Genomic DNA, 22,541 nt, shown 5'->3' on the forward strand with positions numbered 1-22,541 from the left:
CGGTAAATTGTATACTTTGGTAATTGCCTTGTAACATACCAGATTTTTTTGGTAGGAATCTGGTCTCGTATAATTTTCTTAGTTGTTAAACTCTTTTAACCAATAGGTACCGATTTTACCAAAATTTTTGTTAAGTGAACATATTTGACTTAAAATGGGCGCTTAATTTAACTATACTGATACATTAATATTTTCTTTTAACTGGTACTTTTTCCATGAAGTGACATCTCAACCATTTGGAATAAAGGGTCTGATTTCAGAAACTGCTGATCTGCTGGGATTTTTATGTGCTGCTTTCTCTAAGCCAAGTTTACACAGAATGGTGAGAAAAACAATAAAAAATATTAAGTTTGGAGGCTTGTTGATGAGAGAGGGGAGAGAAAAAATGCCCAGAATTGTTCAAACTGACAGGAAGTCTACAGTACCTCAAATAATCACTCTTTTACACCCTCGGTGCGAAGAAAAGCATCACATCAAACGTTGGAAGGGTTTGCATCGGGTTCCACTCCTGCCAGCCAGGAACAGGAGTCTGAGGCTGCAGTGGGCACAGGATCACCCAAACTGAGATCACTGACCTACTTAAAATCAGACTGTGATTTTTTCCCCCCTCGTTGTTGCTGCATGCTCACCCGACTGAGAGCAGAAAGTCCTGAGCTTTAGAAATACTCATATTATATAGCAGATGTAACAGACGTTAGATGGAAGGATTTCATACAGGTATGAGATTAAAGAGTCTGGATTAACTTCTGCAGTGATGAAGTGACGCAGGTTAGCCTCCGTCGCTCACTTTAAGGGATCGTGCTGGCGCAGGAGCGGCAGATTTAGGAAGTATGGGATTGAAAGGAATCCTTGATCACAGATACACACACACACACACACACACACTGTCTACTATGTGATTGGCGTGTATATCTGTTTGTGTGTCTGTGCATGTTTATGTCAGCTTGCATGAAACTGTAAAAAAATAAAAATAATAATAATAATAATAATAAATTATAAAATAACTTGGCCAAAAAAAATATGAAAGTTATTTCAGTTCAAAGGCTTTTTCTTTAAACAGTGGTCAGTAACCTCATATACTGTAGCAGGTACCCTAACATTGCAAGGCCGCTTTAATATAGTGGTAATGACGTTGGGATCAGGACGTCATCATGTCGGGTCAATTTGGTTTTTAAAAGTTAGAATGACTTTGATAAATCGAGATAGCATTAAACTAAACGATCCAAGCACAATGTTAGCAAAAACAACTTCAAAGCAACAAAACTGTGCCCTTTATATGGAGCATTTATGCCGAATAACATCCATTCGCTTAACGTCAACGTCCGAGCACATCCATGATTCCTGAAGTTTCTAACAGGGTTTAGACGTCCGAACGGAGATTGGGACGGACACAACAGCTTCTCGCACATAGCGTGTGTCTCTCATGTTATGCATCCCTTACTGTTGTGGGAAGAAACTAAATAGGTTTATTCAGACCCAACGTCTAGGTTATAACATTCTATGTAGTGGTAATGTTACTAATCAACTCTATATGGTGGAAGTAACTTCCTCTTTCGGCTACAATAACATTATAAAATCGTTAAACAGTATCTATTCCCTAACCACACTTTTTATGCTTCATTACTGCCATTCTTTTCTCCAGCTGATAAACAGCATCACATTAACTGAAAGTTCTTTTGTGTTTCTTGTTACAGAGTGCCGTGTGCTGAAATCTTCCTGTACGTCTCGCTCCACTACTCCAGTGAGGTCGAGTGGCAGTAAGAGTCCCGCACGGCGCAGCAAATCTCCTGGATCTGGTCAGCACTATTACACACACACACACACTCACACACACACATAGCAAGGTGAACCTGACCCTGTAAACAGGACAGGTACACAGTATCGTGAGAAGATTACAGAAGTGTGTGTTAACTCTAACTCTGACCTCAGTTATATCCTTTCATGTATCGTTTCTGAAAAGTTTTATTGCTCTTATTGAACAGCGATATTACAAGGGGCGTTTAGGTCAGCTGGGGACTTGTGATGAAATGTCTTGTGGAAGGAAACGATTATCATTTACAGAAGACTTCAAGCACAGTACGGTGACGAGACTCTTAGCCGCAGTAAAACATTTGATCTGTGTTTTGGGTTATTAAAGGAGTTCCTGGGACGCCTGCGTTTCAGACAGGCAGTCTGATCAGCTTACTGAGAAAAAGTTCTACCTTGATGGTATCCAAGCACTAGTGAAACTCTGGAATAAGTGCCTTAGTGTAGCAGGGGATCATTTAGAGAAATAAAGGGAGTTTAAATAAAGTTAGTTCTTATTACATTATTTTTTTTTAAATCATCTCTGCAGCGCAATAATAATCAGACTAAGTATTTATTATTTTTTTATCCATTTATGTAAACCACTCTCCTTTTGCACCTAAACCTGCAAACCTTCTGAACAATCAGATTTGAGAATTAATTTGCTCATTGGCTGTGATGTAATGATGCTTAACACGCACTTCAGTATGGGTTTAAAAGGTGCACTACATTAATATTCACAATCAACAGAAGGTCAGCCAGACACAGCCTTGAGACTGAAATGTCACCAATGTGGAGCAAATGAGGTTCTTATCAGAGTACTTCATGTGGACAGAGATCTAAGATTTTGTATATCTTCATGGGAAATATTTTTTTCCCTGCAACACTCTCTTTTTTTCCCTCTCTATCTTTGTCTGCAGTGAGGAGAACTTCTCCATACTTGTCCGCCAGCGGTCAGTCTCCGGTCAAATCCCCAGGTGTGTCATGCATGTTGTGAGACCTCAGTGGTTCAGGTTGTTCTTGAGGAAGACCTCAGTTTAGCTGCTTAACCACAGTATAGGACAGCTGGTGTGACTTTATTTGTTTTATTTGTCTGTTGAGAGAGCTTTTGTATCTATTAGAATTATAGACTTTTTAGCTGGCACCTTCTAATTTTACCCCAAAATTAATGGAATTATTTAAAACCCATTAACCAGAGGACCTACTCTGGTTAATGGGTTTTGAAATAATTCCATTAATTTTGGTCGTAAAATAGAATGGGAATGAATACACTGGTCACCTTTGGCCTTTTTTTTCTAGTTGGACTACAGAGGTTCCTGAATAGATGGATGGATTTAAAACCCATACTAGGGGTCAACCCATAGGACAATAATTTTTTACTATGGTACTATATTGTAGATATGGTGTTATAGATTTTTATGGCATTATAGCATAATATAGTTTACTGGTACTTAAGACATTAGACATTAGGCATAAAAAAAGAGTACCAGGGTAGGTACTGTGGCCCTTCAGTGGGTATCCTGATAATACAGTAGTATGGTAGATACCAACATACATTGGTGAAGTATTATAGTGTGCCTGGTAGTACTATAGTGTGTACCATTACTATGGTGAAGACCATGGTACCTAGTGGGTACCCCAGTGACTAATAAAGCTCATGGTTTGTTTGTACATACTGTACCATATTAGATATGTTACAGTACTATAGTACTACTAGTACTATAGTACAGACAGTACTTTAACATGTATAACATATTTTTGTCAGTATCCTGGTACGTATTCCACAGTACTATACTATGGTGCATGGTAAAACTGTGTATCCTACTATAGTAATGTATTATTGTACTAAAATATGTTTCACAATAGAAACATGTACTATATCGGCAAATAAGTACCAGGATCCGGTGGTACCATATACTAAGGTACAGGCATCATCAGACTACCTTGGTAGCTACTGTATACCATGGTGAAATTTCTTATGGCCACAAAACAACCACAATCAATAAAGTAAGCAAACAATTTCTCTATGATGTGACCTTGATGTCTCCTTTAAAGAGAGCTGCACGTAAACTCTGGCCTCTGAGTGTAGCATTTAATCAGGCTAAGAGCATTCCAGCGTGGTTCTTTCCTCCTTCCTGAGCTGAGCTATTTTAAACCCGGCTCTCTGCCCACACGCCGCCACACTTTTTTTTTTCCTAATATAAGGCTTGCTAATGCTGCATTAACAAACTTAATGAACCCTCTGTAGCATCTCATCAGACTGAATGACTGTCAGTGCATGCCTACAGAGGAAATACAGTTTAACCACAACAAGCACAACAGCCAGCTTGGAATTGTTAATCAGTCTCTGTCCTCAGAAACAGATGTCTGCATGGACCGATTCAAAGCATGACTGATCAGGTAGTCAATATGTAGTAAAAACAGAGAGATTTATTAGTAATTTATTTATTACTGCAAGTCTATCTAACTGAGTCATCTATACATGCATTTAGCTGCTAAACTTGCATAACCAGGTCAAATTAGCAATAAAAAGATATTTTTGTCCAAGACTGTCCAAGTGTTTTCCTGTGGAATGATCATAAATAACCACATAACCTCAAATTGAGGAAGCATCTGCTCAGCCGTTCAGTATTGCCGGGATTTAGTTTCAGGTGAAAATCTCTTATCTGCGACGACATGTCTGCCAGACCTGATGAGATACTGTATGAGGGAACATTAGTGCCAGAGGAAGCAATATGGGGGGATGATTTGAGTGTAGAAGAGACATGAAAAGCCATATAAACTCAATTAGAAAGCAGGTATAAAGGACTTAAAGAAGAAGTTTAATGATTGGTCCTTGTGGAAAACCAGAGGCAGCTGGGAGAGGTCATGAAGGATCAGGAATGATGGCAGATACTGTATAATGGTGGTGTATGGACTTACACTTCTATGGCATGCAAGACTTTGGCCCAAGACTCCTTAGGACCCTGATGGCCATTGATTGCATAAAGTACTTTTAAAGGTTTTAGAAAACTGGAGATAAGTGTAACTAGGTTCAATTTGTTGATGCACAAGGTACCTAGTCTGGAAATGTTTAGGATCTTTGCTGTCTTGAGGACAGTGGCATGGTGGAGTAGTGGTTATTACTGTGGCCCTGCATCACCCACAGTACAAAGGTCCATGGAGTAGGCTAATTGGCATTACCAAATTGCCTATAGTGTGTGCTTGTGTGTGCATTGAGATGGATTGTGATAACCTTCAGGCTTAATAGAGAATAAGAAAGTATAGAGAATGAATGAGTGCAAGTGTGTCTTGAGGACAGTTGGGACTTGATCAGATTTTCTGGAATCATTATGATGGAAACGATGCGGGGAAAGGTGGTCAACATGATCTAAAGCAGCGTGAAAGAAATGGGATCCAGCAGAGAGCTGAGCTGGGACCATTTCATTTCTGGATGTACAGGTTGCAGGAGAGAAAAGAGAGAAAGATTGTCAAAATTGACAATGATCCAAAAATGGAGATTTACCACTATGTAAAGTGGTGTCGTTTTTGACTTTTGGAAATTTATGTCAACGTTCTATGTGTTACATGAGCCATATTTGGTCCCAGTTAGCCATCGACATGTTACCTATTTCATCTAGAGGCTAAAATGTAGATGTGCAAAAGCTTTTTTATGGCACGTCTTTAAAAATGATTGGTTTTCTGCCATCTCCTAATTAACTTATTGAATTTTTCCTAGAAAGTTTAGATGAAAAAGACCATTATAATTAAACAGAATATAAATAAATTGGTCCTTTTAGAGGGTATTGTTCAATACTAGAAGATTAAGGTGATCGTTTGTCATTTAGTTATCACTTTTTGAACTTTCTGGGAGCTATAAGTTGTAAGATAGCACTTGCACTCAACTTCACTACAAGATTGAAAAACAAGGCTTGTTATTTCCTTAAGCATACAGGCATCTCTAAAGACGGATGTGGAAATGGAAAACAAGTAGCCACCAATTAGCTTATTTCAATCTGTATTCTTGTCACAGTTTGCACCGTTTTGCGCAGTTTTGCAATTTTTACAATTCTGATTTTCAATGAAAAATTATATGAGGGGCATTCAAGTCAAACCGTTTTTTTGTGATTCATTCATTTATTTATTTATTTATTTTTACACTAATGAAGAGATGAAAGCGATTGACAACTTTCAGAAAAGACGCATCTGTCTGTGGGAACTGTACACAAAATTATTCACTGATACCACTTGCACATTACTAACTGTGTTCTATTATTCTGCGCAATCAAAAGTCCCGGTTTGACTTGAACACCTTTCGTAATACGTATCTTGCTTTGTTTATATGGCTATAATGTATTTCTCTATCTGTCTCCCTGTCTCTCTCTCTCTGTCTTTAGTTAACGGTGTGGTTCCCAGTCAGATTTCCACCCCCAAATCCACCAAGTCTTCCAGCTCGTCCCCCACGAGTCCCCGCAGCATGCGCAACTTCAAGGTGAGAGCCCGTTGCCATAGAAACGTCCCAGCGAGCAGTTTTTGGACAGGGTTTTGAGCTTTATGCTGCAGAATTAGGCATGCTTATTCAACAGTTCAGGTTAAGACACATTTAAGAGAGCAAATACATGCCTCGACCTTGGGTCGGTTTCCATACACGAAGGACATAATGGGGGAAAAAGAATCCTGTAATGACAGATTTATGTTACAGAGCTGACATTCACAGACTCTGAATCGGAGTTCGAGATAAGTGTTAGTGATGACTAATCTTGAAACAATAGAAGAAGGTGATATTTGTCACTGTTCCATTTTCTCAAAATCTTATTTACACTCCCACGTCTCTGCCAAGCGTGGGACAGCTCCTTCTTTTCGGATAAATGTGGTTTATACAATCTATTAAAGCTAATAAAACATTATGTATTTTAAAATCAATTTTTAAATTCATCGCTATTAAATGTAATAAGAGGCACCAAAGAACAAAAGGTAAGCAGAAAAACAGAAAAGGTTTTGATCCTTGCAAATATGTACAATTAAGAAATGAGAACCACGGAGTGGATTAAAAAAATAAATCTATATATCCAAGCAAGTCATCCATAGCCAGGAGTCAGGGAGGCAAAATTTACCGTACTGTCTTGGTGGGAGGGATGATATACTCACTCTCCTCTCAATCACAGTGACACTAGCCAGTTGTAGGACTCTGTGAGGTCATGTATGCATAAGTGGGTGGATAGCGTTTCCACTTGATGGCATGATGTGTTGATAAGTGAGCTTGTATTGGCTGATGGGTAGGAATAGACAGAGAAAAGGTAAAATTAGGAGAAAAAAAACACATCTTGTCATGTCACCAAGTAACATCAGACCTTAAACTTCTCTGAAGTGAAGACTTTCTCATGGTGGAAAAATCTATGGAGCATAAACTGCTAAGTAAGCATCTACCTGTGATCAGAGGCATTATTAAATTTTTTAAAGAGCACATGGCATTGACATCTAAATTTTCAATACTGTTTATACTAATTAATTTGACTTTATCAGGTATTGGTTATGCTTTTGTTCATATGCACACCAACCTGGAAATGATCTGTTTTAACTGCTTTGTTTTATCATAATGATTATATTTTTAGTAAAACTGTTAAAATTGCATTATTGCGGCAAAGAAACTTTTTAATTAGTTTTATCTCCATCTTAAGCTGTAGGATATATTTCAGTGCTGTACATTTATTTGACAAATTAAATAACTTAATGCTAGCAAATGACAGCAAGCTAATATTAACACTGATGTTAATCACTTGTAAGAATTAATCACTGATGTGATGCTAAAAACACTTTGAAAACAGAAATTCTGCAGTTATTTGTAATTGACAGATTCATTAAAATCATACTGTTGTATTGTTACCATGAGCTGAGATCGGTGATTCATACTCCATACTCCAGTTAACATGAGCTCGTAATACGTAGCTCCTGCGAGCGTTCTAAAAAAACAAATAATCATTGAAATTTTGATTGCAGCAGCCCCAGAACTGAGCTTGCAACATATATAACTACATCTACCAAACACACTGCAGTGAACTTTAAATGTAAAAAATTTTACGGGGTCCTTTGCCACCTCAAGTTAAATGGGCATGATGCCTCCGCCCACAATTGTGTTGGAACAAGAAACCCAAAAATTTGGTCATTGCTGTTGCTGTTATAGAAAATAAATCAACACTTTCTGACCCATCAGGATAGAGAATACATCACCCGAGTGATACACTGTAAATATATTTAAAAAACAAAAAATGATTATGGTTAATGTATAACTAATAATTACATGTAAATATTGATTATATAATTGATTAGTATGTTGTTGCTAACAATGTTACATCCTGTCTACGCTACTTTTCAAAAAGACTGTTGGCTTATAATAAACGATTCATTTTCTTGTACCATTAGCTCTAAGATAGCAGGGAAGAATGGTGGCTCGAGTGGACGTCTAAGCGCTAGTCTGATCTTTCCTAATAGTTCTTTACACCTTGTTTTTAAGATGTCATCTTTGGCCATTGATTTGCTTCTGCGAATAATCTTCCCACTTACTTTTAGTTTAGTTGCAACAAGCGGATGGGAGCCGCCTTCCATCTTTCTGTGAAGGTACCATGAAGTTTGGAATACATATATATTTTAAACATGTTTATCCACTTGCTAACCAGGCAAAGCACTTACACAGACTGAGTACCGAACAGAAATAACATTTGCACACTTTTCCCTTCGAACAACATTGTTGGATTTTATTAGCTTCTAAGCTTCTGTATCTTAACCGAAAATGGTGTAAATGTTATTACTGGATGAACTCAGTCCCTCAGTCCCTGTATGATTCATCTTGTTTTTGTTTTTAGGATGAACTGGGAAAAGTAATGATTCATTCTTGAGCATATCAGGCCTCAATCAATCCTAATGTGCGGTTAAACCTGTGTGTCAATGCATTACATTACTAATGACAATATAAACTACACATTTTAATCTGGTTCTAAATTAAGGGGAGCTATGAGTCATATTCAGAGTTGAGTTGAGCGCATATAGTGAGCAACTCACAACCAAACTTTTTTGTTTCAGTTTTTATTCAGAACTGAGACATAACTTCTGAATTGAACATTATTCAGAACTTCCGTGAGTGGTGGCGTAGTGGTTAGCACTGTCTCTCTGCACCCCCGGGGTCCGGGATCGATTACCACCTCAGGCTCTGAGTGTGTCCCGTGTGCATTTTCTCCCTGTGCATGGTGGGTTTCCTCCCGATACTCACAGTCAAACGACATGTGGATTGATCTAATTGCCGTTTCTAAATTGCCCATAGTATAAGAATGCATGTGTGAAAGTTGTCAATGTTCTAGATGGATAGATGGGTGTGTAAGTGGTATACGTGGGAGCAGCGTTCGGCTAAAACACAGGCATGTCTCAATTATGTTCATAATTAAAACAATTAAAACCATTATATAATACGTAAATGTGTAAAAGTGTAGTGATTGGTTAGGTTGCCCTTTCAACACTAGTCGTGTTTCAGGAGAACCTCAACCTAGCAAAAACATCAAAATTATTTTATCAATAATAACGATGATAATAATACTGAAATAATGATAAACAGGTTTAATTTCCAGGAAAATTCATACCGCTGCCGCCACTATACCGCTGCATGCGCTGTTCTATACATCTAGATTTTAGTTATTTATTTCCGTAGTAGACTTTACTTTTATGTAATTTTCTGTACATTATTATTATTATTATTATTTTTATTTATACTATATATTTTCCCTTTGTAAATTTTGTCCTAAGTGTAGACTTCACTTCAATGTAAATTTGAACAGTTTGACAGCAAAACAAGATAAATGACATTTTTGAATTTTTTTTCATTTTGGCAAATTATTATTCTTTAACACATAAGGTTGTCCATGACAAAACATTTAATTAGAAAACCACTATATAATCTTATTTTAGAAGCCTTAAATTTCCACAGTTTGAGGATACTCCCTGGAAAGGTACAGATCTGATCAACATCTCAACCAATGTGCCGCTGTTGAGCCCCTAATCAATGCTCTTATCCTGGTTGTAACATCCTCAACTGGGATATGCAAAGAAAATAATTTCACTATGCAGTAATGTATATGTGATGAATAAAGACTTCAAATGTGACACTAAGAAAAGGACATATATGCTTCGTTATTGCTGTTGTAGTCACTCCGGCAGTAATAAATGACAGGTATACATACTGTATGTCGCTTAATGTCCTTAATACAATGGGATTGAGATGGACTGGACGTGAGGTGCATACCAGTACTATGAAAGTGAGCTGTTGTCATGTACCGAAGTGAAACTGAAACTTGGTCCTTGGGGTTTTTGTGTGTACCAAAACTCTACATTCTTTGTTCTATTCGACTCACTACAAAACCACAATCAAAGCATGATTTTTTTTGTATTTTTCTAATTCAAACTCAGCCAACATATTATTAATATTAAATTTGATACTTATATAACCGGAAACACAAATGCAGGCTGATTCCATTGTGACAAAAAATGGGCTGAAGGTGGCGATATAGCTTTTTGAAAAAAAGAAAAAAATCAAACAAAGTCGAAGATGTCAAAGCATTTTGGCATTCATGCTTTTTAACTTCTTTGTGATTTAAAGAAATTATGCATTAAATGTTCTTTATCAGTTTGCAATATTTTTTTATTTATTTGGGGAGGAAAAATATTTTTTTTCCTTTTCAAAACTGCAAAGATGGAGTTATCTCATTTTGCTATCAAACTGTTCATTTTATTTGCGTTGATTTTGTAATTTATTATTATTATTATTTTTTTGTCATAGGTAGTTTCCCTGCACGTCACACTGTGTACGGTTGTGTGTGTGACAAATAAAATTAGAATTATAACTTGAAGTGCGTTGTCTCCATTTAGGATCACATGGCTTTATTAGTAAAAGGATAAAAAAAAATTGAAAATAAATGTATATGCTGGATTAAGTGCTATACTGCTGAATATAATAATCTAAACAGAGCATGCTGAGAATCGACCTAAGCAGATGCCTAACCTGACTCTGAATATGTGTTAAGTAAAAACTTTCCCCACATAACATTAAATATGTTGTTTTTAATGTGTGTGTGTGTGTTTGGATAAAGACACTTAATTTTTTTCCAGTTTATCCTAGTTGAACATACATTGTACATAAATACATTCATTCTCATTTAAATATAGATAACCAGAAACACACTGCCATTTGCTTAGGTAATGCCTGCACAATGCATATGTCCATGAAAATACAGAAATGATAAGGGCATGCTAAATGAAAGCATGTTTCCCCATGTGTTTTTGTAGTAGATCATACAGTATTGCTTTTACAGTAGGGATTTGCCTACGGTCAGGGTGGCTGAGATAAACACTGATATAAAAGTGCTAGTAAACTTATCAAAGTCATCAAAAGTTTTGTTGTTGTTGTTGTTGTTGGTGGTACTTTTCATAGCAGCACCAATAAGACAAACACAGATCGGTGTGTAGAAGTGAACCTGAGTGTTTGGCTGATTTCTTTCTCGTCCAGACTGTAGGTTTGTTTACTGACAGACATGTCAGTGGGTGGAATTTTATGTTTTATTTCTGGTTTTAATGAAACTGTTTCAGCTTTTTTTCTGTTTAGCATGAACTCGGTAGAGGCGGTGCCGAGGCTTAATGGTTAGCACTGTTGCTCGTACAACTAGCCTCCAATCTGTGTGTTTGGCGAGTTTTCTTGTTCTCCATGTGCTCGCTGGGTTTAATCCACATACTTCCACAGTCCAAAGACGTGTAGGATGCTCCAAATTGCCCAGAGTCTACACCAACCAGCCATGACATTACAACTATTAACATTAAAACCACCTACGTTTTGGGGTTTTTGGGTGTCTGGCACCAGGACATTCCTTTAACTGCTGTGAGTTGCATGATGGGGTGAGCATCCATGGATGAGATGTGTTTGTCTGCTTGATTGGATTTTAATCTGGGGAGTTTCAGTACTACTGGCTAGGTCAGTAGCCTTGGGCTACCCAGTGTGTAGCCCCTGCCTTGTGCCCGAAGTACCCTGTGATAGGGTCTATCCCGCCGCAACCCTACACAGGATAAGCAGTAAAGATATTGGATGAATGAATGAAGTCAATAAAGAATTATAAACTACTACTGAGAAGTACGGCTCACGGTGTGTCATTGCTCAAGTTTCATTCCCATGCTACTGATAGATATTAGTTTTTAGGCTCCCATCTAATAACACCAACCGCCTTTCCTGCATACAACTATATCATTAACATTGACTAATCATTAAAGAAAACTATGGGTTTTTAATGTCATTTCTCTTATAGATTCCGACTCATCACTCATCTGCGTCTAATGTGAGCGTCTCGTCCGAACAGCATCTGCCTCAACACATGGACATCACCAGCCTTGAGGGTGAGCATCCTCCAGACTCCTTCTCTCTCTCAGTCAACTTCTCTTCCTGTCTATTCATGTCTTCTGTTCTGTAATTTTTTTTTCTCTTATCCTCCTTTCAGTGTTATTATGGTTTACAATTTCTATGTCACCTCCTTAGAGTGGTGGTGGCATTAAATGGGCACCTAATATGCAAAATTCACTTTTTAGACATTTAGATGGGTCTCAAATCTGCATGAACACATAATAAACATCTGCTGTTTGTTCTTTTTTTTTTCTTATTTTTGTACTGGACGGGGCTTAAACAAGCCAATCAGATTTTCCCCTATAGTGACCTCATACCATACCAGAAGACCCTCCCCTGGCACAGTGCTCATTTTTGCCCTGTTCTACCCAGCTCTGCCATTCTCTGGGCAATATTTTTAAGCACTACACTTAATATGGTAGTGGGTAATGGCTAACAGCTAATATAGTGATTTTTATATCTTAGCTGTTGGTGGGTAGCAGTTAGAAGCTAAACTCTAAAAGTTAAGTTTGTGATGATATTTAGGATGTCATAAGGATTTAACAATCATGTATTATTCCTGTCATTTTGTCGGAAATGCAGGTGATGGAAAAGGTCTGAAAACTGTCATTTTCGGCCCCTACATTCTGATTACATTCACATACACAGTCATACACAGTGCGATGTGCAGTAATTTGCTTATATGGCCGCTGATGACCTAAAAAATAAGAAAAATAAGAGTTTTCAATAATATATAAAATATTAAATAAGATAAAAAGATTTTACAAATATTAAAACATAGAAAAATAAAATAGAAAATTTACATTATGTACAAATAATAAAATAAGAATACAATAAAATAAAATGGATTGCAGTTGGATTGGGATCTAGAAACCGTGCACACTTTCACAAAGGTGTTCAGGGACAATTCAGACTTCGTCCACACGAAGCCGGTGCGTTCCCTATCCGATCATTTTTTTTCCGTGAACACGGCGTCGTCGCAAGAAATATCTGCGTTCACACGAAACCACTGAAAACGGTGTAGTATATATGCCAGTCCAGTATGGGGCGCTCTAATTCTGCCATAGAGATACACTATACACGGAGAAGAAGACTTTGAGCATGCGCATAACCTTGCGCGCTGTGTACAAACCAAGATGGTGTTGTCCATTATCGCTTGTTGCTCATAACAGTTGCATGGAAACAATAGTTTTTGCTGTAATAAAGCTAGTAGGCTTTGTAGCAACACGACCACAATCATGTAGTCCGCCATTATTGTTGTTGCTGTTACGTGTGACGCAGCCGACACACGATGTGATGACATCATCGTTTTACAAAATATACGGATTGGCTGTACACACGAAGACGCAAGGGTTTCGTTTTCAGATTTATCCACTTTGGGACCCGGTTTCAAAAAATAGCGGTTTCAGTCTCCTAAAACGCCGGATCCGTGTGGACGGGCCCTCATTTAAAGCTTCAGACACTGAAACAGCGTGTGTGGAAAAGTAGTGAAACGAAAAGAGAATCAAGCATGACAAAATGCAGGATCTGAGTTGTATTTTAGCTGAAACCTAAACTGACACAATTTGGAGGTCTATAAGACAATAAGTCATATAACATGTGGCCTTTAATATGTGTCTGTCTATTTGAGATTCTCATCACTGTGATATCTCAGGAATAAGTTGTTGAATGTTTGTATGATTTATATGAACATTTAGAAGGAACTGATTACATTTTGCAGTTTATAAATAATATGAAATTTCTGTAAAGAACAACAAACAAATAAACTCAATATTTTCGCATGAACAATGCGCCGCAGCTCTTCTGCAGACTCGAACCAGACACCAGACAGCCTCTGATGTTTATCTTTTTCCTTTGTTTTCTCTGTCGACCAGCGTGACCTCCTCCTACAGATGGCACCGTTGTGTATTCTTGCAAATAAATTGCTTTTTGTTTTAAAAAAAAAAAGAAGAATGAATTCTTGTTTAAATAAAGTTTATAATATTTGCTTTTATGAATTTCTGTAAACTGTCTGTGAAGAACAATCCTATTTGTAGTTACTCTAACGGAGTGAAATCTGAAAGCATTATTCTTTTGGTCGTTCTTTCTCCTGCAGTTAATGGAAACAGAAACTCCACAGCCTCTGTCATTGTGGAAAAGTACAAAGTGGGGAAAGTTATCGGGGACGGGAATTTTGCTGTGGTGAAGGAATGCGTAGAACGGTAAGTGATGATGTACTATTTAAAGAAAGTTTTATCAAATAAACTGGATAAGAAAAGTACCTCCTGTTCCACTCATGACTCTACATCCTGATTAACAATAACGATACTTATTTTCATATTGATATAGCCGAGTGATGTTTAATTTGGTCTGTCCTCAGGTCGACTGGAAAGGAGTTCGCCTTAAAGATCATTGATAAGAAGAAATGTCGTGGCAAAGTGAGTTGTATAAATAAATAAATATTAATAAAAACAGCGCTTTAACAGAATGTATTTTAAACATTAAAATGAGTGAAAAAAAGATCAAAAGAAAAAAACATACAAAGAAATAAAATGTTCCTTAGAGGTTTTTCTATTCCTATGTGACATTAAATGTTTAATTACCATTTAAAGGGCAGCTATTATGCAGAATTCACTTTGAAGTCACTTTTAGACTTTCAATTGTGTCTGTAGTGAGAAAAAAAAAACACGAATTAATTTTTTTATTGGCGAAGGGTTGAACAGGCTAATTAGATTTTTCCTCTGTTGTGACCTCATATAAGAAAAGCCAGTTACTCAGTACTTACGGTATATAAGCACTAAAATGGTGCAATTGATGGAGTTAGTTAAGGGAGTAAAGGGAGTTTGAGGCACGAAATAAAAAGGATTATCTGAGAGATATATGAGCTGGAGCATTTATACATGCTTTGGTAAAAAAAATGATCAAAATATGGGACCTTTAAATGCCACCTTCATTTGTTATTAAATTGCGTTTTACTCTATTAGTTGGTGGCACAGTGGCTTAGTGGTTAGAACTGTCGCCTTGCTCCTCAAGGGTTCTGGTCCATTCTGTGTGCATGGAGTTTGCATGTTCTCCCTGTGTTTGTTGGGTTTCCTCCGGGTTCTACAGTTTCCTCCCAGAGACCATTGTTGATCATTGTTGACCAGAGGTCCCACCGTAGTTGTAAAATGGGAATAAATGCAATTGTCACGATTGGCCTCTTGCTTAACCTGATTACAGTGTTGTCACTGATCTACAGTACAAATAGGCGTAGCAGTAAAACTTTGTGCAGGCTGACCTGTATGCTTAATCCTTCGACGTGATTGATTATAAGGTGTGTGTTTACTCAGGAGCACCTGATTGAGAGCGAAGTGGCCGTACTAAGGCGGGTCAAACACCCCAACATCATAATGCTGATGGAGGAAGTGGACACGCCCTCTGAACTTTATCTCGTCATGGAGTTGGTTAAGGTAAGGACTGTCGAGGCGAGTGAATTTATCTTTGTACTGATGACTTCATCTGAATTTTTTTTAATGTTTGTTGTTAGTTTGTCCATACGAGTCCTGGGGAATTACATTTAATTTACACTATTTTGCCACTCAGCTTCACTGTGGTGTGAAGTGTTGTTAGCATTAGCATGTTCTTAGGGATCTATAATCCTGCTGTGAAGTGTGTAAGACATAGATCATGAGATGGGGTTTTTCCTTCCGCAGGGTGGAGATCTGTTTGACGCCATTACATCCTCTATGAAGTACACAGAGAAAGACGCCAGTTCCATGGTGCACAACCTGGCGTCCGCTCTCAAATACCTGCACAGGATGAACATCGTCCACCGAGACATCAAACCTGAAAATCTTCTGGTATCTCACGCACAAATACAGTACACTGATGCTATATATTATGCTATACTATATACTATGGTGATTTCCAGTTATTCAAACATCTGGATTCAGATTTGCATCTAAATTGCACATAGAGTAGTTATGATCACAACATAATCACAACAGCTGGCTTGTGCGTGTCTGTGTTGTGCAGGTGAGTGAATATCCTGATGGCACTAAATCTCTGAAGCTGGGGGACTTTGGTTTAGCGACGGTGGTGGATGGCCCGCTGTACACCGTGTGTGGGACTCCTACTTACGTTGCCCCGGAGATTATAGCAGAATTGGGGTATGTCACTTCTTATGGTTTCGTCTCTTTGAAGAGAAATGGCAATCGAGAGACATCTGTCCAGATGTTTAGATAATCAGCTTGTATACAATTCATATACTGTACATTCTTGCTTATGGATGTGTTTATTTAGAAGACAGTATTAATAAATAAAAAAAAAACAGTTATGTTATAAACCTACCGAACACGAAAAAGTTTAGTATCATTATTATAATTTTTTTTACATTTTTTGAACCAGTAGTTGAACATTTTAACGATATGGAGTAATCCATTATTAATTAATTGTTAATGATAACTAGTTGTGGGCAAAGTGCACAAATCCTACACTTGAGTAAGAGGCAAAATATTACCCAAGTAAAAGTATAAGTTTGTTCTCCATGTACATTCTACTTAAAATTTTTTTTTACAAAAGTACTCACCATAGTAAAAATCTCTCTTTCTCTTTCTTTCTCTAGTAAACGTCCTGTTTTCCTGTTTTCATTCCTGTTTTCAAAAATCATGCAATTGCGTATAATATTCAGCAGGTGGCTGCTTTAAATAATACATGTTATGTAACGCAACGCAATGTAGAAATGCAGTGAAGTAAAAGTACAAATATTTGTTGTAGGATGTAGCAGAGTAAAAGTGAATAGAAACCACTAATAAAATTCCTTGAGTAAAGAACACATTTTGAAATCTAAAAAAAATATATGAAATTTGAAATATAATGTGAAATATGTAGTTTCTTTAGTTATTTATTAATTTAGTAAGTTATTTAGTTACCTTCCACCCCTGATCGTAATGACATTTAATTCTTAATATAATTTAAACTGATTTCAGATTAATGGGGCACAAATAGGTTAAACAAATTTAATATGTGTTTTGTTGGTGCACACTAGCTTTTTGCTGCTCACATGGAGGTTTTTATGCTGGATGCCCTTCCTGGCACAAGGAAGCACACTTCCTGGCCGCAACAATCCCAATTTCCAGTTAGCTAAAAATAATGTTAAAAAAGTTAAAAATGATATATATAGTATATATAAAAAGAGTATGGCACACTGCCTGAACTGCTAGTGCCCCCTCTTGTGGTGTGCAAGTAATAGATATGTGAGCTACAGAGAAATATTATGCAAAACAACCATTATCTGTTAATACATTTTCTATTCATTCATGAATAATCATTACCATCCCTAGTGTCGGGTTAACAAGATACCGAGTTGTGATGTTATTTTTAAATTTATATGGTCTGGCTCTCATAGTTACGGCCTAAAGGTGGACATCTGGGCAGCAGGTGTGATTACCTACATCCTGCTGTGTGGCTTCCCACCTTTCCGGAGGTACAGTACATACACACACACAAACATGCACACACACCTCAAAGAGCCACATTAACATGTAATGGTATACTGATAAGAAAATATACAGTACAGTTCACATAAATCTTTTCCCTATCTATTTTCAAAATATTATCTCCATGGACAAAAAGTGTACATAATGTAACTTCATTTTACCAACAGCAAAGGTCAAAGTAAAGGTCAAATGGTCTTTTGATGTTGTTGTTTGTCCAACACTTTACAAGCTCAGCCAATAAGGAAGCAGTAGATAAATAATAAGTGTTGTCTTTTCATGTAATATTATTGAAGTGAGGAATATAAAGTCGATAAAAATCTTTAAAATGTCTGAACTGTACTTGTGTTACAGCCCCAAAAAAGTCCATCCAGTGAGCCTCATTATAAGGACATGTCAGTTATCACAGAGGCTATAGTTTAATTAATTTTTTCCCATTTATATGAATGTATTTGTGTATGTGTGTGTGTTGTACAGTGAGAATAATGTTCAGGAGGAGCTGTTTGATCAGATCCTGCAGGGCCACGTGGACTTTCCCTCTCCATACTGGGACAACATCACCGACTCGGCCAAGGTGTGTGAGAATTCAAGTACAAAATCTCCCTTTTTTTAAGGATGTTTTTTTTTTTTTTTTTTTGGGACATGTTCAAAATGGTGAGGATGTGATCAAAGCAAAATACAGGAAGGATGCCCAGTTAATGGCGTTAAATCGTAATCGTTTGATCGCCAGAAGGTTATGTGATCAGATCGGACATAGCAATACGTAACTCGATCTGCTGAGCGCATGATCATGATAGGAAGTTAGTGACAATATGATTAACACAGAGAGATCCTGACAGGGACGCGACTTGGAAGTGGTATGCACATTTTTGACATTTTGACCCCATTCCGGTTGCATTTTCCCAAAAATTTTAAGGTCATATTGGTAACTGCATGGTCTTCGCCAGAGTGTGACGAAGCCCTTAATGTCTTGACGCACTTTCAGCATGTTTGTTTTCAGCGATGTTTAAGATTGACTTGATGAATCATTCCTGTCGGCCTCTTTCCCTCTCATATTTAGATCGCCACACACCCCCTCCACACACACACAGATGCAATTCATTTCTTCCTCATCCCTTTTCCCACACACGCACACTCCTCCGCTTCCTCTCATTTCTCATGTACATTATTCTCTCTCCTCTCCATCCTCAAACGATAACTCTAAAGCAATTCCACCCACAGACCTTGCTTCTTTTCCGTATGCTGGAAAGAAAAAGCATTTTTCCTGCGAAGATGCAGGTTTTTGAAACTTTTCTAATATTTTCACGAACTGGATGGTGTAGGCTGATGTTGGGGTTGGTTATTTTAAAGCATGTAATAAACTGAAATGATAAACAGGAAGAGTGAAGGAAAAGGATGTAAGATGAAATAAGGGATGATGTGTGAAAAGGAAAGAGGTTAATAGGGTAAAATTAAAAAAGAAGAAATGTGTTATCTTCTTAAAGGGAAAGAACTTCATACATGAAAGTGTTTTATTCCTCTATCAAAGTATTAAAGTAACACACATCATGCTTTTTAATGTCAAGTCCTACCACAGTCGTACAAATGGGAATAAATACACTCGTCATCGTTGGCCTCCACAGTCCCTAGTTGGACTACAACGGTTCCCAGATTGGATGGATGGACATCAAGCGTTTTATCCATTTATAGTTACTTTTAATGTTGTCGGCATCCTTAAAACTAGTTACGTTCTGTTCTTACTTAATTATAACAGCTATAAGAGAAAAAATAAAAGATGGTATTAGAAAAATATAACAAACATGCAGATTATTGCATTTTAACATTTTGTGTATTCAGTTGTCACATGAACTATTTTGGCAGGAGCTGATTGGCCGGATGCTTCAGGTGAGCTCTGAGATAAGGTACACAGCTGAAGATATTTTGTGTCACCCCTGGGTCACGGTAAGTGTGTGTGTGTGTGTGTGTGTGTGTGTGTGTGTGTAAAACCATATCTTTTATTAGTTATATAATTATTTTACAAAAAACGACTACAGGTAGTCCCCAACTTACAAACATTCGAGTTACAAATTTCTGCAGGTAAGAATGGATCACGGTTTTATGAACATTCGTAGATTTAAACGAATCATGGAAAAAGCAGCTCACGTGTATTGTAAAAAAAAATTGACACTTCGGTGCACCAGATAGCATAGCTGACAGAATGGTGTCCGAGATTCCCCTTGCTATTTAAAGCCGCAGAGACAACTTCCGGGATAACCCCCTGCAAAGACAGAATTTCACTGTGAGACTCATTTCCTTAGGTGTGGTTACAGTTCTTTTGTCCGCGTGATGACAGTGTGAGGAAAGGGAACAGATTTAGTCCAGTAGATTGGTATGCTTTATATTCTATATTTGTATCAAGGGTGTATATGACTCACTTTGTCTGACTTACGAACAAATCCGACTGACGAACATGCTCCTGGAGCGGAACTTGTTTGTAAATAGGGGAATACCTGTACTCAGATATGATTAAATTTTATATATAAATATATTTGTGTGTAGTGTCCTTATGCAAATGTGTATCAGGCCGACACTGCTGTGGACAACAACATGAAGATGGAGGTGACGGGGAAACTCAAGAAGCACTTTATGTCCGCGCAGAAAGACGGCAACACCACCGCCGGAGTCTCTGTTATCATGGTATGAGCAAACACACACATACAGAGAGAATATATATATTGTAGCATTTTATACAATAATATATACAATATATAAAAAGAAGAAGTTACTATAAGAATATGTATGTATTATAAGTAAACATATTATTTTATAAATGTCATGTTTGGTGAAACTGTTTCTTTAAAAACAGTATTTTAAAATCCAATAATTATTTGTTTTAATGTTTTTATTTTATTTTATAAAAAATAAGATAAATTAAGCTTTAATCTACCCACACAGATATAAAGATTTCTGGAGTTTGGCAGATTATGTACAGTGTAACTCCGTTATAAGCACACATTACATTCCTTTTGATGAATAGATAATCCTGTGTGTGTGTGAGTTCCTCTGTGTCCCCTGTCCTCTGTCTCCCAGGGGGGGATTGTGGGATGTGAAACATGTCACATGTCATTTCCTCTCATGTACATTGTTCGTGCCCAGGCATCCTGTCGCTGTAGGACTAAAGAGTGTATTATACTACACTGTACTATACTTGTAGTTCTCTCATCCTTACAGCACACACACATACACACACTCATTAACCTCACACCGTCCTGGCAGCTCGAGCTTCATCGTCATCGCCAGGGGTTTGTAACAGTGACCTGCTCTCATCACTGTGCTTTAGATTAATATTCACTTTCAGAGCTTGCTTCCTCTTCTTATACTGAGCGAATATACCATGTATACGATGTATACCATAAAACCCACAGCAATTCTCAATTCTGATTGGTCAGATTCTATAGCTGTAAATCACATGAATATGTTAGTGTTCGTATTCTGATAATTTGATATCGTTATCAAAACCTATGTTTATTTTTTTTAAATCATAACTTTTATTAATATTAGAAATGCCTATTGGATATTAAAAGGTTTAAAGAGACATCCTGATTGACTGTTTTAAGATTCGCGATCAGCTCTAAGGTCAGTGCTCTTTACTTACTGATATGAATCTCATCCAACAGTTTGAGATATAAATCCAGAGCCGTATCTGTGCACGGCCCTCGTCTCCCCCAGGACCTGGAGATTCCCGCTGCTGGACTCTGGGTATTTGACTCCAAATCTACATCTCCGTCTGACAAATCTAAACTCTTTTTCAAATCCTTCGTCTGCTTTTTGACTCTTCTAGATCTGCTGCTTATTGCTCTATTGCTAATACACAGCGCCTCCTTCTGGGCTCACGGTTCTCTTACAAGCTTGGCACAGCTGACCAAACGCCTTTTTCTCTGCTCTAACACACACTTGTAATGTTGAGGCAGTAAACTTCAAGGAATACTCTAATGTTTTATGACCTAGTGCATCAGTAGTGTACATGTGATTACCATGGATAAGGAATCTGACTTGTTTGCCAGCTGATTCATGAAAATGTATAATCTCAGAAGTATCGATCAGCCAAAACATGGTTTATAGGATCATATAGCACCATTTTCCATAATGCTTAATGCTTCTTATCTCCCGATCCATGCTTTGTTCGTTGTAAATATACATACACATATTTTTATCAGATAAAAAGAAACACATTTTCTAAATACAGTTTCATGCCCTTTTATGTCCGTAGTGACCGTTACATTTTTTAATTTAATTCTGTCAACGATCTTAACTGTCATTCAGATGAAATTTGGCCAATTTAGATTTTACATTAAAAGACATAAACCAGAAAAAGTGTATTATTTAAAAATTCTAAATTGTTGAGATATTGAAACATGAATTTGACATGGTTACAGACACTACATTTTTTTTGCTTTTGAAATTTTACCAAAAAAAAAATATATATATATATATATATATATATATATATTTGTATATTGTATATTTTTAACAATTTAAGCTTACACCAATTTTAGTATCAGTACTTATTAAAGAATAATTTGCATCTTTCCAATACAACTGAAGTTGAAATTTTTAGGGAAGCAAAATGTTCCAACACTTCCATGTTGCATAAACTTCAGAAGTAGCTTACTAACATAAAATAATAAAATAAGTACCAATACTGCGTTTTGGCTGTGATACAACCTCTGAGATTTTATGATTTTGTTTAAAGTGCAGTAAAGTTTTACATTTGGAGCTTCACTGCACATTCAAGATTCTCTTTTTTATTTTTAAAAGAAATAAACAGACAAATGGACAAAATATGTATTTCTTGCTCTACAGTGTAAATAACTACAACTGAATATATTGTTACATTGTGTCCCATTAAGCCCTGGTGA

The 22,541-nt window shown here is 37.0% G+C and overlaps 1 protein-coding gene across 14 annotated transcripts in view; it reads left to right on the plus strand.

Moving 5' to 3' along the window:
* dclk2a (doublecortin-like kinase 2a) overlaps positions 1-22,541 on the plus strand; it is a 61,198-nt gene that overhangs the window by 32,657 nt on the left and 6,000 nt on the right. For 2 of the 14 annotated variants that reach the window (XM_053502188.1, XM_053502191.1), the window contains exons 4-17: positions 1,695-1,796; positions 2,706-2,762; positions 6,162-6,256; positions 8,332-8,379; positions 12,099-12,186; positions 14,286-14,391; positions 14,550-14,607; positions 15,499-15,618; positions 15,862-16,008; positions 16,184-16,317; positions 17,556-17,633; positions 18,121-18,217; positions 19,504-19,584; positions 20,182-20,319. In XM_053502188.1, coding sequence (XP_053358163.1) covers positions 1,695-1,796; positions 2,706-2,762; positions 6,162-6,256; positions 8,332-8,379; positions 12,099-12,186; positions 14,286-14,391; positions 14,550-14,607; positions 15,499-15,618; positions 15,862-16,008; positions 16,184-16,317; positions 17,556-17,633; positions 18,121-18,217; positions 19,504-19,584; positions 20,182-20,319 — 1,349 coding nt within the window. Of the gene's footprint in view, positions 1-1,694; positions 1,797-2,705; positions 2,763-6,161; positions 6,257-8,331; positions 8,380-12,098; positions 12,187-14,285; positions 14,392-14,549; positions 14,608-15,498; positions 15,619-15,861; positions 16,009-16,183; positions 16,318-17,555; positions 17,634-18,120; positions 18,218-19,503; positions 19,585-20,181; positions 20,326-21,299; positions 21,382-22,541 lie in introns of those variants that run through there. The other 12 variants (XM_053502193.1, XM_053502194.1, XM_053502196.1 and 9 more) reach the window with 9 other exon arrangements.

This window comes from Clarias gariepinus, chromosome 8, assembly GCF_024256425.1.
Source record: "Clarias gariepinus isolate MV-2021 ecotype Netherlands chromosome 8, CGAR_prim_01v2, whole genome shotgun sequence".
Lineage (NCBI taxonomy): Eukaryota > Metazoa > Chordata > Actinopteri > Siluriformes > Clariidae > Clarias > Clarias gariepinus.